The sequence below is a fragment of the Pan paniscus genome, chromosome 5, assembly GCF_029289425.2.
Source record: "Pan paniscus chromosome 5, NHGRI_mPanPan1-v2.0_pri, whole genome shotgun sequence".
NCBI classification, from domain to species: domain Eukaryota; kingdom Metazoa; phylum Chordata; class Mammalia; order Primates; family Hominidae; genus Pan; species Pan paniscus.
This window is the reverse complement of record NC_073254.2, coordinates 149619855-149637272: the sequence shown is the minus strand read 5'-3', so window position 1 is coordinate 149637272 and position 17418 is coordinate 149619855. Positions and strand designations below refer to the sequence as shown.

General features: G+C 37.2%; 1 protein-coding gene across 2 annotated transcripts in view; it reads left to right on the top strand.

The window, feature by feature from the left end:
- ARHGAP18 (Rho GTPase activating protein 18) overlaps positions 1 to 17418 on the top strand; it is a 190121-nt gene that overhangs the window by 126842 nt on the left and 45861 nt on the right. For both annotated transcript variants that reach the window (XM_034962844.3, XM_008952981.5), the window contains exons 3-5: positions 1671 to 1906; positions 6184 to 6247; positions 10756 to 10925. In XM_034962844.3, the coding sequence (XP_034818735.1) occupies positions 1671 to 1906; positions 6184 to 6247; positions 10756 to 10925 (470 nt within the window). The remainder of the gene's footprint in view (positions 1 to 1670; positions 1907 to 6183; positions 6248 to 10755; positions 10926 to 17418) is intronic.

The window sequence follows — 17418 nt, the reverse complement described above, 5'->3', positions numbered from 1 at the left end:
GTGATCATCAAGAAGATTGGGAATGTTTTCTACATGCCCACACCTTTTCTTAGACTTTAAATTGTTTAAGTTTTACTTCTACTTTTTAATGGAAAAAATGACTCTACATAGTAATCTTGTTTATTTTCCTTGTTGTGTAACAATATCAGGTTTTTTTTCTGGCAATCTGGTTTTATACACCAATACTGAGATCTACTTTAAAAGCATAAATAATAATGGCTGACTTTTGTTTGATTTTTTTTTTTTTTTTTTTTTTTTTGAGACAGTCTCACTCTGTCGCCCAGGCTGGAGTACAGTGGCACAATCTCGGTTCATTGCAACCTCCGCCTCCCAGGTTCAAGAGATTCTCTTGCCTCAGCCTCCCTAGTAGCTGGGATTACAGGCATGTACTACCATGCCCAGCTAATTTTTGTATTTTTTGTAGAGAGGGGGTTTCACCATGTTGGCCAGGCTGGTCTCGAACTCCTGACCTCAAGTGATCCACCCACCTCAGCTTCCCAAAGTGCTGGGATTACAAGCCTGAGCCACCATGCCTGGCCTTGCTGACTTAGTTTTTATGCTAGTAAACTGTTTTTGTTGTCTGGTGTGCACAGTGCCTAGCACTGGCTTATGTCTCTTGAAGTCAAAGTTATTAATACTTGATTTCTGCCGTCAAGAAGTTTATATAGTATAGAAAGACAGACAGGTGGGACTAGGTGCTATACCATGTGATACAGTCTGTCTCAGGGCTTTTCAAAGCTCCTTCCATATAACATTCTCACCTTTGGTTATGGCATAGCTGGAAGAGGTGTGCTTTAGTTTACAGATCAGAAAACAGAGTCAACTTGAGGCTAAGTGAGTTTTCCAAAGAGACTTGGCTATCAAGTTGCAGAAATGGGGTACAGATCCAGGTCTTTTGTGTCCCAATTCATCGCTTTTATTTTCCTCTATAAATATGATGGTTGGAAAGAATCCATTCTAATTATCCTTCTGCTTTTAAATAACTTTCATTAGATCTTACACAATATTTGCATGAATATTTCCTGCTTTCAGTGTTTTGAATTGATTGTTGTTTGATTATCTTCCTATATAAGCTTTTTTTGCTGGATATATTGTGCTTTTAAAAAACATTGTAAAAATACATAATCTGATGTGCTGACTTGGAAGATTAGAAAAATTAATTTGAAATTGATTAGTTCCCAATGTTCTGATGCTGTTAACTTATTTGCTGCACTTCCTGTCAGCTACAGTGAACAGAGAAAACAAGGCTTTCCATAAATTAGTGTTGGACTCTGAGGTAGTACTGAATTTAAGCCAAGAAACTGGGCTTAATATATAGCCCCAGCATTGACTTCCTTCTGTAACTTGATGGAAGTAAGTTATCTTTTTATTCTTTGCTTATCTCTGGAAGGGGAACAGTATCATCCTCTGGGTTAATCTGCAGGGAAGTTATAGAGGTTAATTACATGTGAAGTCATTTAAAAATTTTAATTTACTATATATGAAATCAATCTAAAATTTGATGTCATTGTGGCTGGAGTGCATGGCAGTTGTCCAAGTTTTAGATAATGATTCTTAGCACTGTGGTTTGGTTACAATAGAAGAGTTTTAGTAAGAATTTTTAACAGCTTAAAAAATGTAAAGTTTCATATATTTTGTGATTTAAGTACCACTTTTCTCTACTGTCTTAGAGGGAGAATTGGAAGAAGAGTGGCTTAAAGAGGCCGGTTTGTCCAATCTCTTTGGAGAGTCTGCTGGAGATCCACAGGAAAGCATGGTGTTTTTATCAACACTGACGCGGACCCAGGCAGCAGCAGTTCAGAAGCGAGTAGAGACGGTCTCCCAGACCTTGAGGAAAAAAAACAAACAGTACCAGATTCCTGACGTCAGAGACATATTTGCTCAACAGAGAGAATCGAAAGAAACAGTAGGTTTTCTTTTTTGATGTTAAGGCAAAGGAATAATTGCTTACAATTAATTGGATCAATCTGGTTTAATTCAAATGATTAAAAATGTAATGATCACCTATTCTATGCCAGGCGCCAAAGCTCTATGCTTGCAGGAAACAAGAGAGACTTGCTTCCTGCCTTTCTGGAAGTTATACTGATGGGGCAGAAAACAAAGCTAGTTAAAATTCAGCATGATAATCCATGTATTAGGAGAAGAGGGTGTCCTTGGAGCATTCCAAGTGACTTTAACTCCACTAGGGGTGACAGGGACAGCTTCTCAGACAACGTGACTACCAACAGTTACTTACAGAAAAGTAGGATTAGGGTATTCTTCCCTATCTATTAATGCTTGTAGGAATATTTGATTTTTCGCTAGACTGGTTTGGGGATGGATGAAGTAGAATGTGAGGGAGCTAATTGCAGCTGAATTACAAAGCAGGAACTTTGAGACATGAAGTAACTTCTCCTTTGTGGTGTTAAAAGAAAGACCTTAGACAAATTAAATTTAACAGAATTTAATTGGGTAAAGAATGATTTGCAAATTGGGCAGCCCCCAGAATCACAGCAGATTCAGAGAGACTCCAGTGCTACCGTGTGGTCAAAGAAGATTTATGGACAGGGAAAGGAAAGTGATCTACAGAAAATGGAAGTGAGGTACAGAAACAGCGAGATTGGTTACAGCTTTGTGTTTGCCTTTTTTGAATATGGTTTGAACAGTTGGCCACCTTTGATTGGTCAAAATTTGGTGATTGACACAAGTACGTTACAGTCTGTTTACACATCCAGTTAGGTTAGAGTTCACTATATACAGAGAAACCCTTTAGAATGAACAGAAGATATGTAAGGAGGGAGCTTTAGGTTAAACTTTAAGGTGTCTAGCCTTAGCACAGTGACAGCACACAAAAGATTGAGTAAATATTTGTCTAGGTGATTAACTTATTAATAAAAGCTGTGGGGTCTGGTAGAGACTGTGGGATTGATGAATGAAGAGAGGTATCAGAGAAGGCATGATAAAAGTTTGAGAGGCTGGGTGTGGTGGCTCACAGCTGTTATCCCAGCACTTTGGGAGGCTGAGACTGGAGAGTTCGAGACCAGCCTGGGCAACATAGCAAAACCCAATCTCTACAAAAAGCGCAAGAATTAGCTGGGTGCAGTGGCATGTGCCTGTAGACCCAGCTACTTGCGGGGCTGAGGCCAGAGGATTGCTTGAGCCCTGGAGGTCGAGGCTGCAGTGAGCTGTGTTCATGCCACTGCACTCCAGGCTGGGTGACAAAGTGAGACTCCATCTCAAACAACAACAACAACAACAACAAAACAGTACAAGAACTGTGTGGCTCAGATCAGTGCTACTCAAATAAGCCAGTTGGTGGATTGCCTATTACTTACCTGTAAGGGCATCAGGAGCTTGCACAGAATATAAATGATCCTTCTTTCTTTCATCAAAAAAGTCTTGCTGCCAGAAAAAAGGTAAAAAATCAGCGGATCTAGATGGTGTTCTTGAGGTCAAAGTTGATTTACATTCTGGCTTGAGTGCAATCTCGGCTCACTGCAACCTCCACCTCCCAGGTTCAAGCAGTTCTCCTGCCTCAGCCTCGGAGTAGCTGGGACTACAGGCGCACGCCACCATGCCCAGCTAATTTTTTGTACTTTTAGTAGAGACAAGGTCTCGCCATGTTGGCCAGGCTGGTCTTGAACTCCTGATCTCAGGTGATCTGCTTGCCTCAGCCTCCCAAAGTGCTGGGATTACAGGTGTGAGCCACCGCACCTGGCCAGATTTTAAGTAACTTGCTCAGTGTCCTGTAGATAGTAAACCCAAATTTGTTTGACTTTGAAGTACATGCTTTTAACCAGTCTCTATCCTGGTATATTTGCATTTTGTACATGATTCTGACATTAAGCATCCTGAATATGAGATTCTATTTACACTATAAAAGATAACAAAAATTGAACGATTATTTATTTTAAAAAAGGAATGAAAGGGTTTATATTTAAGGTATCTTCCTGTCATGTAGACACTCTTGCTTTTTGTAGACATTTTATTCGTGCAAGAAAGCCCTTCTAGCTGCAGATTGCTACTCTCTTTGCGTGACCAATTTCGAATCAAGTCCAGTCCATCTTATAGGAGTTCTGGGGTCATTAAATTGCTCCAGGCACTTGCTTAAGTTAAGCACTGCTTACCACCCAGTGGTAATTTGGGATATCCACTTGTGTTAAAGGACTGGACTGGTTTCCAGCTGAAGAAAAATGAATGGTAAGGAAATATAGTATTATGACATTTTCTTCCCAATTAGAGAACCCTCACTAAGGGAGTTAAGAGGAAGTGAAAAGGGGGAGGGAATAGAGAGCTGAGCCTAAGCAAAATATAAATTGTGGGATTTCTGCCAGTCTCCAAGAGGATGTTGCTACTTGGTGCTAGAAACAACATTTTTCCAGCAAGTTTCTGGCAGTGTCACAACCACATGGTTTGAGTCCAAGGTAATTGGTGGATTGTATCATCTGATGGAGTCATTAAGAGAGAACTAGCAAAAGGAAATTAAAATAATGTTAACTTGCTTACACTGCATGCCTTTAATTGAAACACTGCCACCCATTAGAAAAGTGCTTTATCTCCCCCATGCCTCAAGCAAACTTGGGCCAGCCATCTTCACTTGCAGTTCTTCTACTTTTGAGTGAGTGTATATTCAGCTCTTCCATGTTAAATGCTTCCTCATGAAGGCCTTGCTGACACTAGGAAATATAATGCAGAAATGAACACCATCTGTACTGCCATCTTCAATTGCTAAGGAAAATAATTCCGACCACATGCTCCAAAATATGTGTTCTTTTGTGAGACTGGAATCACTCTGCTCATTGTGCCATGCAGGGCCAGCCTCTGCCGGCTTGTGGGAGGAGGGAAGGAGAATGGGACTGCTCTGTGCTTCAGGGGATTAAAGTGATGCTGGATACCCACGTACCACTTCTGTGACTTGGTAGTCACTGTAACACTTTCCTGGGTTTTCCCCATCTCTAAGTGGTGCATTAATAGCCTAGACGTCCGTAGCCTAGTGCTTCTCTAGGCTCTTTTTAGACTTCAGGTGGAAGATGGAAGTCCTTCTTGGACAACAGCTTGAGGTGAAATGTGTGGTGAGACTACAATGGCCACTTTCTGTCTGAGATAAAATACAGTAGAATTATCAATATTATTAAAATAATTTGAATAGACCTCTTTCTGTGGTTGATCCAGACTCTCCTTCCTGACCTCTGAATTCCTTCTGAAGCCTTACCTGGAAAGAAGGAAGTACTCTCTGGCCACATTTACTGCTGAGCAGAGTCGGCCATGGTTTACCATCTCCATAAACCTTTGGAAGGCCCCATTCCTTGGGCGTCACTGCCCCGACCCCTTGAAAACAGGAATTCCTTCAGATGTTTTAGGTCTTATTGCTGGTTTGGTAATTTAGTTACTTATCTCACATTTATTTCTTGCTTTTTTTTTAACTTGAAGAATTTCTGTTTTATTAGGGACATGTACTTTTATAGTTTTATAACAGCATGATTGAGATATAATTCACATACCATACAATTCACCCACTTAAAGTGCACAATTCAGTGTTTTGTAGCATATTCACAGTTGTGCAACGATCACTACAATCAGTTTTAGCACATTTTTATTGTCTCCAAAAGAAAGCCTGTATCCATTAACAGTCCTTCCCCATCTTTCCCTCCCTACTCTTAGGTGACCATTAGTCAGCTTTGTGTCTCTATGGTTTGCATATTATGGTCAGTTGCTATAAATGGAATCATAGAATATGTGGCTCTTTGTGACTGGTTCCTTTGACTTAGCATAGTATTTTCAAGGTTTATTTATGTTGCAGCATGTACCAATACTTCATTTCTGTTTATAGCCAAATAATATTCCACTGTACAGATAGACCACATTTTGCTTATCCATTTGTCAGTTAATAGCTACTACTAATTTTTTAACATGTTTGTCCTTTCTCCTCCACTCAATAGTAGCATTCTTGATGACAGGGACACACTCATGACTTTTTAAATATTTCCCACTGGGCCTACTATTGTCTCTTACAAGTTGTAGGTAATAAAATATTTTTTGGATGATTGCTTGTTGATTATTACCTTAGTGCCCCTTTTTCACTGTGATTATTATAATTCTGAGTACATTTCTTGTACTCTAAAGATTAATAACAAAATTATTTACAATACCATTTTCTCTGGTTTTGAGTTGGAGATGACTAAATGGCCTGTTTTCTATTTTTAGGCTCCAGGTGGCACTGAATCGCAGTCACTTAGAACAAATGAAAACAAATACCAAGGAAGAGATGGTATGTTGAACCTGTTCTCTTGTTTTTTTCCCCCCTTTAATTAGTATAACAGTTACAGTCTTATAAAACATTACCTTCAATTCTAGTAAGCAAATTCTATTAAAATGCTAATGTAAGGTCTCAAGTGGATCATTATGTGAGGCTGAGCATATAGCTGGCCTTCAATTTTCTTTTAATGTGTATTCCTATTTTCTGACTCAAAATGCATATATGTATCTTCCTGAGTGCTTATCATGTGCCAGATGCTATCAGGAGATGTTTACCTCATTTAATACACTTGAAAACCATGTAACGGTTATTGTTCTGAACCCATTTTACAGATGAGTGAACTGAGGCTTAGAGGTGTGAAGCCACTTTCCAATGCAACACAGCTAGTCCCTGAGCCAACGAACTTGCAGCATTGTTCTTAAATCACAAGCTCCTGATTCATAAATGGGGTAATTTTTTAGATAGTGTAGGAAAACTTTTAAAAATAGTTAAGATTTTTATGGGCAATTGATTATAATTCTACTTTTCATGTTTCTCTGCTAACATTTGTTATTTCAGATTTGAATTAGAAACTCGAGGTATGGAAGAAAGTAATTTTTTTTTTTTTTTTTTTTTGAGGTGGAGTCTTGCTCTGTCTCCCAGGCTAGAGTGCAGTGGCATCGTCTTGGCTCACTGCAACCTCCGCCTCCCAGATTCAAGTGATCCTCCTGCCTCAGCCTTCCCAGTAGCTGGGATTATAGGCATGTGCCACCATGCCCAGCTAATTTTTTTTTTTTTTTTAAGTAGAGACAGGGTTTCACCATGTTGGCGAGACTGGTCTTGAACTCCTGACCTCAAATGATCTGCCTGCCTGGGCCTCCCAAAGTGCAGGGATTACAGGTGTGAGCCACCATACCCAGCCAAAAGTTACTATTAAGGCTTTATTAGTACTTACTAAGAAAGAATTTATAGCTGTTTCATTTGTTTACAGAAAGGGAAAATATTCTAAGTGAAGTTAATAGATTTAAGCTTAAAAATGTAGTCCTTAATTGTTATTTAACAAACTAAAACAAATATGATTTAAGTTTATGTTCCTAAAATTTAGCAACTGGAGTGTTCATGCCATTAATAGTGTTGCATTTGGTTTGGAAGTAGTAGTGGGAGGGGTATTAGGTAAACTGTGGAGGACCTGAGGAGTGTTCCCAACATTCCTATAAAAATCCTATATTACTCAAGATCATATGGGATCTTTTCCTTCCATACTTTTCTCAGAACTTCTCTCTGGCACCCCTGCCTTAAAGATAATATGCATGCACATGTATATACACGCATATATATTTATAAAAATACTTATTATTCTGTGGATGTTTCTTCAGTTGTATGCATTATATCTGAATGAAATCACTAGGTGTTTTCTCAGATCTATGTACCTGCAGATGCTGAAGTGGCAAGCAAGCTGGCATAGCTACCCTGCCTGCTAGAGAGCTGGGTCATCAGGAGAGACAGATGGGTTTTTTGTGCCAATGTCAATATGTTTTGGGCTCTGGGGAAGAGTGACTGGCAGTTAGTGAATGGATGCTGAGGAAAACATTGTCCTTTTCTTGGTGTTTTCCTCCCTTGCCAGGGATCATGATGTAGGCTATATCAACAAAAGTTCTGGAAGACAAGTTCATAATGTGAGCACTTTCCTGCCTAGCTTGCAGCAGGCAAGTGAAATGTGACAAACTTGCTGCTTGATTTACATCTGCTTTTGCTGGAATGCTACATAGTGGGCATAGATCCTCCAATCAGAATAACAAGAGAATGTGTGATGCCATCCAAGTCACTGAGTATTCCCTATTGCACCTGTTCTGGGCAGTGCCATGCTCTTTCACTAGCCAGTGAATTAACCAGTGTAAGCCAAACATTGGAAAGTTCAGGATGAAATGCATGGAAACATTGTCTCAGGTTCAAAAGTGGGGCTGTTTCTGATTAAAATTTGAAGGCATGGGTGACATAGTCTCTTTTAAATGTTTTCCCCACACTTGAGTTTTTAAACATGTTCTGCCAATGATACTTATTCTAAATGAAAAGGTTGTTAAGTTTTATAGTTGCAAGGGTTGTCACATTCCAAATTAATTAATTCACTGTAATATGTTCATTTTTCATTCAATCATAAACTCTATTAAAGGCCCAATATTTAATAATACATTTAGAAATATTAATAATGCCCCAATAATTTTTTAAACTTTATATTGATATGTGTAGCTTCTTATTTTCTCTTGAATTTCTACAGAGGAAAGAAAAATCTTTTTTTTTTTTTTTTAAATAGAAGCAATTGAATCTTAAAGTGAGGTGGTTAAAAAAAATTTTTTTAAGGCATTTCAGGATATTTTGGACAACTGAAAAACTTAAGGGAGATTTGCAAAATGTTTGTAACCCAGTGCTATTGTGCACTTAAAAAGAGACTAGATGACAGAAATTTTATTTATTTTAGGACCTTAAGAGCCAAAAGGTTGATCTCAGCATTCTGTTCTTATTGAGAGTAGGTAATTAAATCATCACTTATTTGCCAAGTAATCATCCATTTCTTGTAGCAGTACCCCTCTTCAACCCTGAAACTGTTTTTTTCTGTGCTGTGCTTCAACTTGATTTTCTATTTTAACTAGAACTTTGATATGCGGTATTTTTTTTTTTTTTTGCCATGCTTTTGAAGGAAATGTGTGTGTTAAATGTGTACTACCTTAATTATAATTACTCAGCTTTACATTCGGCATAGTCCGTTGGTGTGGGTGTGAGTGTGGGGGTATTTATTGTAACCCTGACATGGAGGTGGTGAGAAGAAAGAGTAGTTTTGAAATTCTTGCCCACAACTACTCAGCTGCTAGAAAGGTACCTTCTAATTTAAGAAAAGGGCTAATCATTTTTTTCCTCTTAGAATAGTTTCCTAGGAAACCAGTGTACATAGTCACAGTAAAACATAAAAGAGAATAAACCAGAGGGAAAATAAAATTAAAGTTGTGCTTTGATATTCATGTCGATACTTTAAAAAATTAATCATCAAAAGGTATAGGTATTCTAATTTAAAAAATGGTCACAGGCTGTTGAGAAACATAAATATACATGGCAGCAGATGAATACTAATAATATCAACGGGCTTTAAATGTATTCTTAGTTTTGGAATTGGCACAGGTAAATTCTTACTTTCTTAACTGTGAGATTCCATCAGGACCAGCTATGTAATTTGCAAGGTCAGGGACAAACTGCACATATAGGGCCTCTTATTTACATTTCAGGATGTAACAGCAGAGCAAAAGTGTGGAACCCTCCTGAGCCTGGAGCCCTGTGTGGCTGCACAGGTCTCATGCCTGCAAAGTCTACCCTGCATATTGAATGGGACTGAATAAGACTAGATTCATATTTACTTCTAAACTTGATTTTGATTAAAACAGGCATTTTCATTTTTAATGTAAATGAATATAAACATTATTTTTCTGAACTGCAGACTCTTAATATATGTATTTATGACATTTATCTATTAAATTTTTAAATTAACTTTAGCTTCCATCACTTTGTTGTGTTCATATGTGAGCCTGTTATAAGCATGTGTCTACACTGCATAGATGTGTTTTGTAATTCAGAGCTTCTTACTATGATTCAAAGGTCAACAGTGAGAAAATCAGTAATCTTGGTTCTTGGCTCTAGGTTTTTTTCTGTTAATTGCATTAAAACAAAAAAATTTACCAAATAATCAAATTTAGAAGTATCTTCTCCAAAGCTTAAACCTGGTGTTTTCAGCAAAGAGATTTTTAAATGTAAATTCCTTTCTGGAGGGTTAACAACAAGCCAAAAAAGCCAAAACAAAGTTAAACTTACTATATCCTTGAAATCTTGATGTAAATATGTGAAAATTATTTGGTATTTACAGTTGTAGGAACTTTTATACTCTTTGACATGATCAGGTGCAAACCCAACCATTCCTGTACCAGGTACGTCCAGACCTGACTCGCATAGTGATCATTTTTTGGCACTAACTCTTGTTTTGGAATTTTTACTATGATAGGTAGGTAATATTCCAGAAAGTAAATGCAGGGTGTGGAAGAAGTTTATTCCAGGAATCTGATCCACTCTGAGGAAATTAATTAAATGGTAAATTACTAGCTTTACAAGAGATTACTGCTCATCACCTCCTTCTTTTTTTGCTTTTAGTTTCTCAGTGTAGAATAAAACAACAATTAATACTTCAAAACCTTTTGAGGTTTTTCATTAAAAGTTTACTATCTTCCAGCAATGTTTTGGAATTGGAACCCAGTTTGAGGATTGTGGTCTCAAAGACTGCACAATTGAACTATGGATTGCTAGTCACCACAGTCTCCCTGCCCGCTTCCCATGCACCATTGATAGGATTCTTGAGTATACTCTTTATTATTAAAATAACGGCTAAGTATTGCCTAGAGAAAATAGTACTCTTCCCAAATGTTTTTATGTAGCGAATGCATTAGAATTTTTTTAAAAAAATAAATAAAGCATACGAATTGGGTTCTTTCCCCCCGGGCCCCTAGACGAGGCATCTAACCTTGTTGGTGAACAGAAGCTGATCCCACTTGAGGAGACGCCTGCCCCTGAAACAGACATCAACCTGGAGGTATCATTTGCCGAGCAAGCACTCAATCAGAAAGAGAGCTCCAAGGAGAAAATCCAGAAGAGCAAAGGCGATGATGCCACATTACCTGTACGTAGTACACTCTTTATAAATATACATATATGTACATATACATATATATACACACACACATATACATACACACACACGCACACACACATATACATATATATAGAGAGAGACAGACAGACAGAGAGAAAGATGAGGCCTCACTACGTTGCCCAGGCTTATCTCAAACTCCTGGGCTCCAGCAATCCTCCCACCTCAGCCTCCCAAAGTCTTGGGATTACAGGGATGAGCCATCACACCTGGCTCAGGATATATTTTTCATCAGCTTTTTATTTTAAAAATGTAGAACCCATGGAAAAGTTGAAAGAATAGTATGGCAAACACCATTTGGCCTTCATAGATCAATTCAACAGTTATTAACATTTTATAACCTCTTTTTCTTTTCTATATCTATCTATATGTACTTTTTTAAAGTTTAATACTTAAGAAATTTAAGCTGAAGTGATAATCATATTTAATATACAGTCATATCAAAACTTCCCCGATTGTCACAATATTGTTCTTTATAGCTTCTCTCTTTTCCACTCCCATTTGGGTTCCAAGCAAGAGTCATATACTGTATTTGTTGTCAGGTCTGTTTGGTTTTCTTGAATCTAGGTTAGTCTCCTGCTTTTCTTCAATATTATCAAAGAGTCCAAATCAGTTTTCTGATTGTTTCCTCAGGACTGGATTCAAGTTATACATTTTTAGCCACATTTACTGCATGGAGGATGTTTATGCCTTCGATTGCATCATCAGAAGAGATGCATGGTATCAGATGGTCCCTTTATTGGTGATAGAAGTTTGATCACCAACTTGTCTAAGGAGAGTTGTTCATTAGATCTCCCCATTGTAAAAAGATACCTTTCCTATGTGCAATTAATAATAATTTGTCATCCTTGAGACTGGGCAAATATCTTATATGTCAATAAAGCCTATTGCCCAGTGGTTTCACCATCCATTTGTAACTTTGCCTGAAACAACAACTAACCTGGTGCTTAAGAAATGGCTATTTTAAAATTCTTTTATTCCTTCTACACTTACTGGCTGACACAGTCTTCCGTAATTGCTTCTTCAGTTTCTAGCACAAGATGTTCCAGGCTCTCTTTGTAATTTTCTCCCTGCAGACTTGAAAGCATCCATTTCTCCAAGAAGCTCTGGTACTTTTTAGCAGCAAATTGTATTTAGAAACCAAGCTCTGTGTAGTGAATGTTCTCATTGCTACTGAATATCTTGTATTTTCTAAAAAATACATTTATTATGCAGAATTTCACACAGGCAAAAGTTAAAAAAATGGTATTCTGAACCCCCAAATACTTAGCACTCAGCCCCAACATTCATTAGCCCATGGCCAATCCTGACCTATTCATACCCCCACCCAGTTCCCTATTCTGTGTTATTTTGAAATACATCTCTGAATTATATTTTATCATCTATATTTCTAAAAGACAAAGAGGGGATTTTAAAACTCCTAACCATATAACCATTATTGTACCAAAAATGCTAAGAATTTTTAATTTCAAATATCTAAGCAGTGTTCAAATTTCAAATTGTATCACATAATTTTATAATCTTTTTATACAGTTTGAGTCAGGATCCAAATAAGGGTCATGTGTTGTATTGCAATTAGTTAATACATCTTTTAAGAATTCTTAAATCTCCTTCTCTGTTTCTTTCTCTCTCCTTCTCTCTCTTTCCTTCCTTCCTTCTTTCTTCCTTTCCCTCTATCCCTTCCTCTCTCTCACTATTTTTCCTTCCTCCCTCCTCATTAATTTATTAAAGAAACGTGGTTATTAAATTATGGAGAGTTTCCCCCTCTGACTATTCCCCTGGTGTAGTTTAATATGTTCTTTTGTTTCTTATTAATTAGTTGACTTTAAATTGATCAGATTCAGTTTCACTTTTTTGGGGGGGAGTCAAGACTACGTCAGATATGTGATTGTGTGTTTTCTGTTGGGAAGCTCATAATATCTGTTTGCTTTCTTTTTTTGTCAATGTAGCAGCTGTTGCTGATCAATACCTGGATCCATTAATTTATTAATGGTTACAAAATTATGATCTAATATTTTCTTTTTATTTATTAATTTGGATATTTCTTTGAGAACAACCTTCTGAAAGTGGTCATTTTTACCTTCTATTTGTTTTCAGAAATTGTTGACTTATTAACAGTTTTCACCTGTGACCAATTAATGTTTTAATTTGCTTTGTAAAATATAGTCTTAACTCACAGAATTACATATATTTGTAAAAATAGTCTTAACTCATGGATTTACACATATTTGATGTGATCCTGGACAAGATTTTACAGGCTTGTCTGGTGTATTTTCTGTTCCAGACCTAGACTGATATGTTTCTGCAGGAAACTCTGATTCCATTTAGTAGAAATACACTTTTGTGACTATGATCAGGACTCTAGAAGTGTTCATTTCTCTGAGCTGGTCATTACTTTTGAGCCTTTTCAGAGCACAGACGTACATGAGCATCTTCTGTCTTCCATGCTGTGAATTGTAGTTCTCAGGAAATGGCAGATGATATATTTAGAATATCACATAATTGCATGTTTGCTTCATCCTAAGTTAATGCACAGCATTCTCAGAATATGCTAATACTACCATCAACAATATGATTACTAGAAATGGTTTAAACTTGTTTTTCTTTTTTTTTCTATTTGTCTGTGTGTGTGTGTACGTGTGTGTTTTGGGGGTACATCCTAAAAGGGATTTTATACAGTAAAATTATTGTGTTTTAGGTTGCTTAGGATTGTTACTCTTTGTATCGTTAAGCCATCAACTGCATACCTGGTTTGGTTAATTTGCTTTATTTTATTTTCAATTTTTAGAGATTGCTTTTCTTGAAATTTCATTTTGGCTTATAAGTATGTAAAATACTTATATAGTCCAATAGTAAAGTCGAAAAACAAAGTGTATTAAAAATCTAGCTTTTATCCTTCAGCTACCAACCTATTCAATCCCTCCTCTTAGTGGCAAACTTTCTTTCCTTTTAGTATCATGGTTTATCCTTCTGCTCCTAGGTAACTGGTAGCTCACTATGCACAGTTTCTCCCACCTTGATTTTTGTTTTGTTGACTTAGTGGTGTATTGTGGAAATCATACCATAGTAGTATAGAGAAATATTTCTCACTTCTTTTTATTAGATACGTTGTACTCCATTGTACAGATGTATCATAATTTATTGAGTCAGTCCCCCTATGGCGGACATCTGAATTGTTTCCAGGCTTTTCTTCTATATGTGTGTGTGTGTGTATGTGTATATATATGTGTGTGTATATATATAGATAGCTATATTTGATATATATAATATATAAATATATATAATATAATATATAAATATATATAATATATAATATATATAATATATAATATATGAATATATATAATATATAATATATAGTATATATAATATATAATATATATAATATATATAATATATATAATATATATAATATATAATATATAAAAATATGTATAATATAATATATATTATATATAAATATATATATATATTTTTGAAATGGAGTTTCACTCTTGTCACCCAGGCTGGAGTGCAATGGTGCGATCTCAGCTCACTGCAACCTCCGCCTCCTGGATACAAGCAATTCTCCTGCCTCAGCCTCCCAAAGAGCTGGGATTATAGGTGCCCGCCACCACGCCCGGCTGATTTTTGTATTTTTGGTAGAGATGGGGTTTCACCATCTTGGCCAGGCTGGTCTTGAACTCCTCTCCTCAGGTGATCCACCCGCCTCGGCCTTCCAAAACGCTAGGATTACAGGCATGAGCCACCGTGCCTGGCCTTCTTGTATATTTTTGAAAATCTGTGTTTATACCTAATGGGAAAAGTAAAAGAGTATGCAAGTGTGGCCTAAAATGATGATCCACTCTGCCAGACTATCCTCAGGAAAAGTATGTTTTTTTGTGTGTGTTTGTTTTTTGTTTTTCTCGAGATGGAATCTTGCTCTGTCACCCAGGCACCATCTTGGCTCACTGCAACCTCCACCTCCTGGGTTTAAGTGAGTCTCCTGCCTCAGCCTCCCGAGTAGCAGGGATTGCAGGCACACGCCACCATGCCTGGCTAATTTTTTGTATTTTTAGTAGAGACGGGGCTTCACCACGTTGGCCAGGCTGGTCTCGAACTCCTGACCTTGTGATCTGCCTGCCTCGGCCTCCCAAAGTGCTGGGATTACAGGTATGAGCCGCTGTGCCTGGCCGATAAGTATGTTTTCAAAGTGACAGTCTTCATCACAAAATATGGAAAGGTTTTAAATTGAAGGAAAGTAGAATCTAATTAAACAAAATGAAGGCATTGTTGGCTTTTAAGTTGTTGACTCAAACAGTGGAATGAAATATAATTCATCTCCACCTGAGAGCTTTCAAAACAAAACTCTCTCTGCCATTTTCTTCTCTGTTTAACTAATTTACCTTCACCTACCTTCTTAATTATATTCAAGTTGTGCCCAAAGTTTAAAATGACCTCTCCATTTCTACCCCTCTATTGTTCCATATTTGCCAAGCAAACTTTAATCTATTCTTCAGAGACTAGCTCAAGATCAGTTTTCCTGTTCAGTCTTTCCTGATCGTGAACTTATATTAGATCAAATAAATATATGAAATCACCTTTGATTTAGGTTGCATGCTTTAGACATTATTGTTAATCTGTCCATGTTTTTTTATGCAAATATGCATATACTCATCTATAGAAACTCTTTTTTAGTCCGTTTATCTTCTAGAAGGTATGGACTCATTGTTAAATTTTACAAGTCTTTCCCATGGTTGAAAAAGTAAGATTTGTATTCACTACTCTGAGGCAGGTGTCTAAGTAGATAAAACCTTAAGTTCCATTTCTGTTCCTTGCTCCTCTACTTCTGTAAATAAGCAGTAGGCTTTATGTAATACATTGTTCTCTGTTGACCTCATTTCATATTCACTTCCTTTTCCTCACAGCATTGAGCAGCCTTTGTCAATTCTTTATGATCTCTCATCGTGGATTCAAATTTCTCCTCTTAAATTTGGAGATCAGGTTTTATAACCTTTAATTTGCTTTAGTTTGAAAATTTAGCTACTTAGTGTATACATGTTATATCTCAGAAATTATGCTCTGTAATTATTTATTAGATGACCTCTAGGAGGTAGACACCCCTATTTTTCATACATGGAAACATGTTAGAGAGGTAACTTGACATGCTGAGGCTTGACATTAATGACTACGCTTTTGAATCCTTTCTCTTGCTTTCCAAGTCAAAGCTAGAGTGATCTGATGAGTAAAAAAGTCAAGTTTATTATTAGTGATGAAATGCCTAAGGGGCCCCTCATGCAAATCCTACAAAAGAGCAACACGCCAGGGAAAGCTACCTAGTTAATTTATGGTAACACATGGGAATCAATGACCTTACATTTTTTTTTGAAAATTTTTATTCTTTTCTTTTTCCTTTTTTTTGTTTTGTTTTGTTTTGTTTTGAGATGGAGTTTCACTCTTGTTGCCCAGGCTAGAGTGCAATGGCGCGATCTCAGCTCACTGCAACATCCACCTCCTGGGCTCAAGTGATTCTCCTTCCTCAGCCTCCTGAGTAACTAGGATTACAGGCACCTGCCACCACGCCCGGCTAGTTTTTGTATTTTTAGTAGAGATGGGGTTTCACCATGTTGGTCAGGCTGGTCTTGAACTCCTGACCTTAGGTGATCTACCTGCCTCAGCCTCCCAGAGTGCTGGGATTACAGGTGCGAGCCACCATGCCCAGTCTTCTTATTTTCTTTAAACACATTTTTCAAGAGGTAGAGAACTTTTCTCTTGCTGAAATTTCACTGCTTTCTCTTAGCCAACGAACTGAACCATTCAGTCTATTAACTAAACAAAAAACAACAGGAAACTTCATAAATATTTAAAGCTGCTGCTATGAATTAAACATTGGGATAAAGAACTAACTCCTTCATTAAGCACAATGTTTAAATAAATAAATAAGCTCATGACATATATCGCTAGGTAAATCAAATGTTTGAATTAATAATATTTCAGGATTCTGTAAACATTTACCTTGGGTAATGCTTTAAACGGCTGTATTACATGTGTTTGACTTATTAGACCCAAAGTAACTGATTTTAATGAAACATTTAGGGCTTAAAAAAAGGTAAATATGGTTGGTTCAGCATTCAGAAAATGAAGCAATTAGCAGAAATGTAGGACCAAACATGGGAAAAATGTGACCAGTTTTGTGTGATTTTTAAAAAGGAAAACTCAGTAGAAATCACAGAAAATCAGGGGAACACGAAGCCAATGGCCCTCCACCTCATTGAGTTTGATTCTATGCTCGCCTCCCTGTAGGATGTGTGTCTCCATTCATTTAGTGGACCATGACAGACCACCCGTAGTGTGTCAGGTCTGTGGTACAACAGCATTACGGAAGTGATCAAGAAGTGGCTCCTCTCTTTGAGGGGCTCACAGTACCACATCAACACCTATCAACCTAGATATCTCCCTGCCTACTCTGGTGGATGGGAAAAAT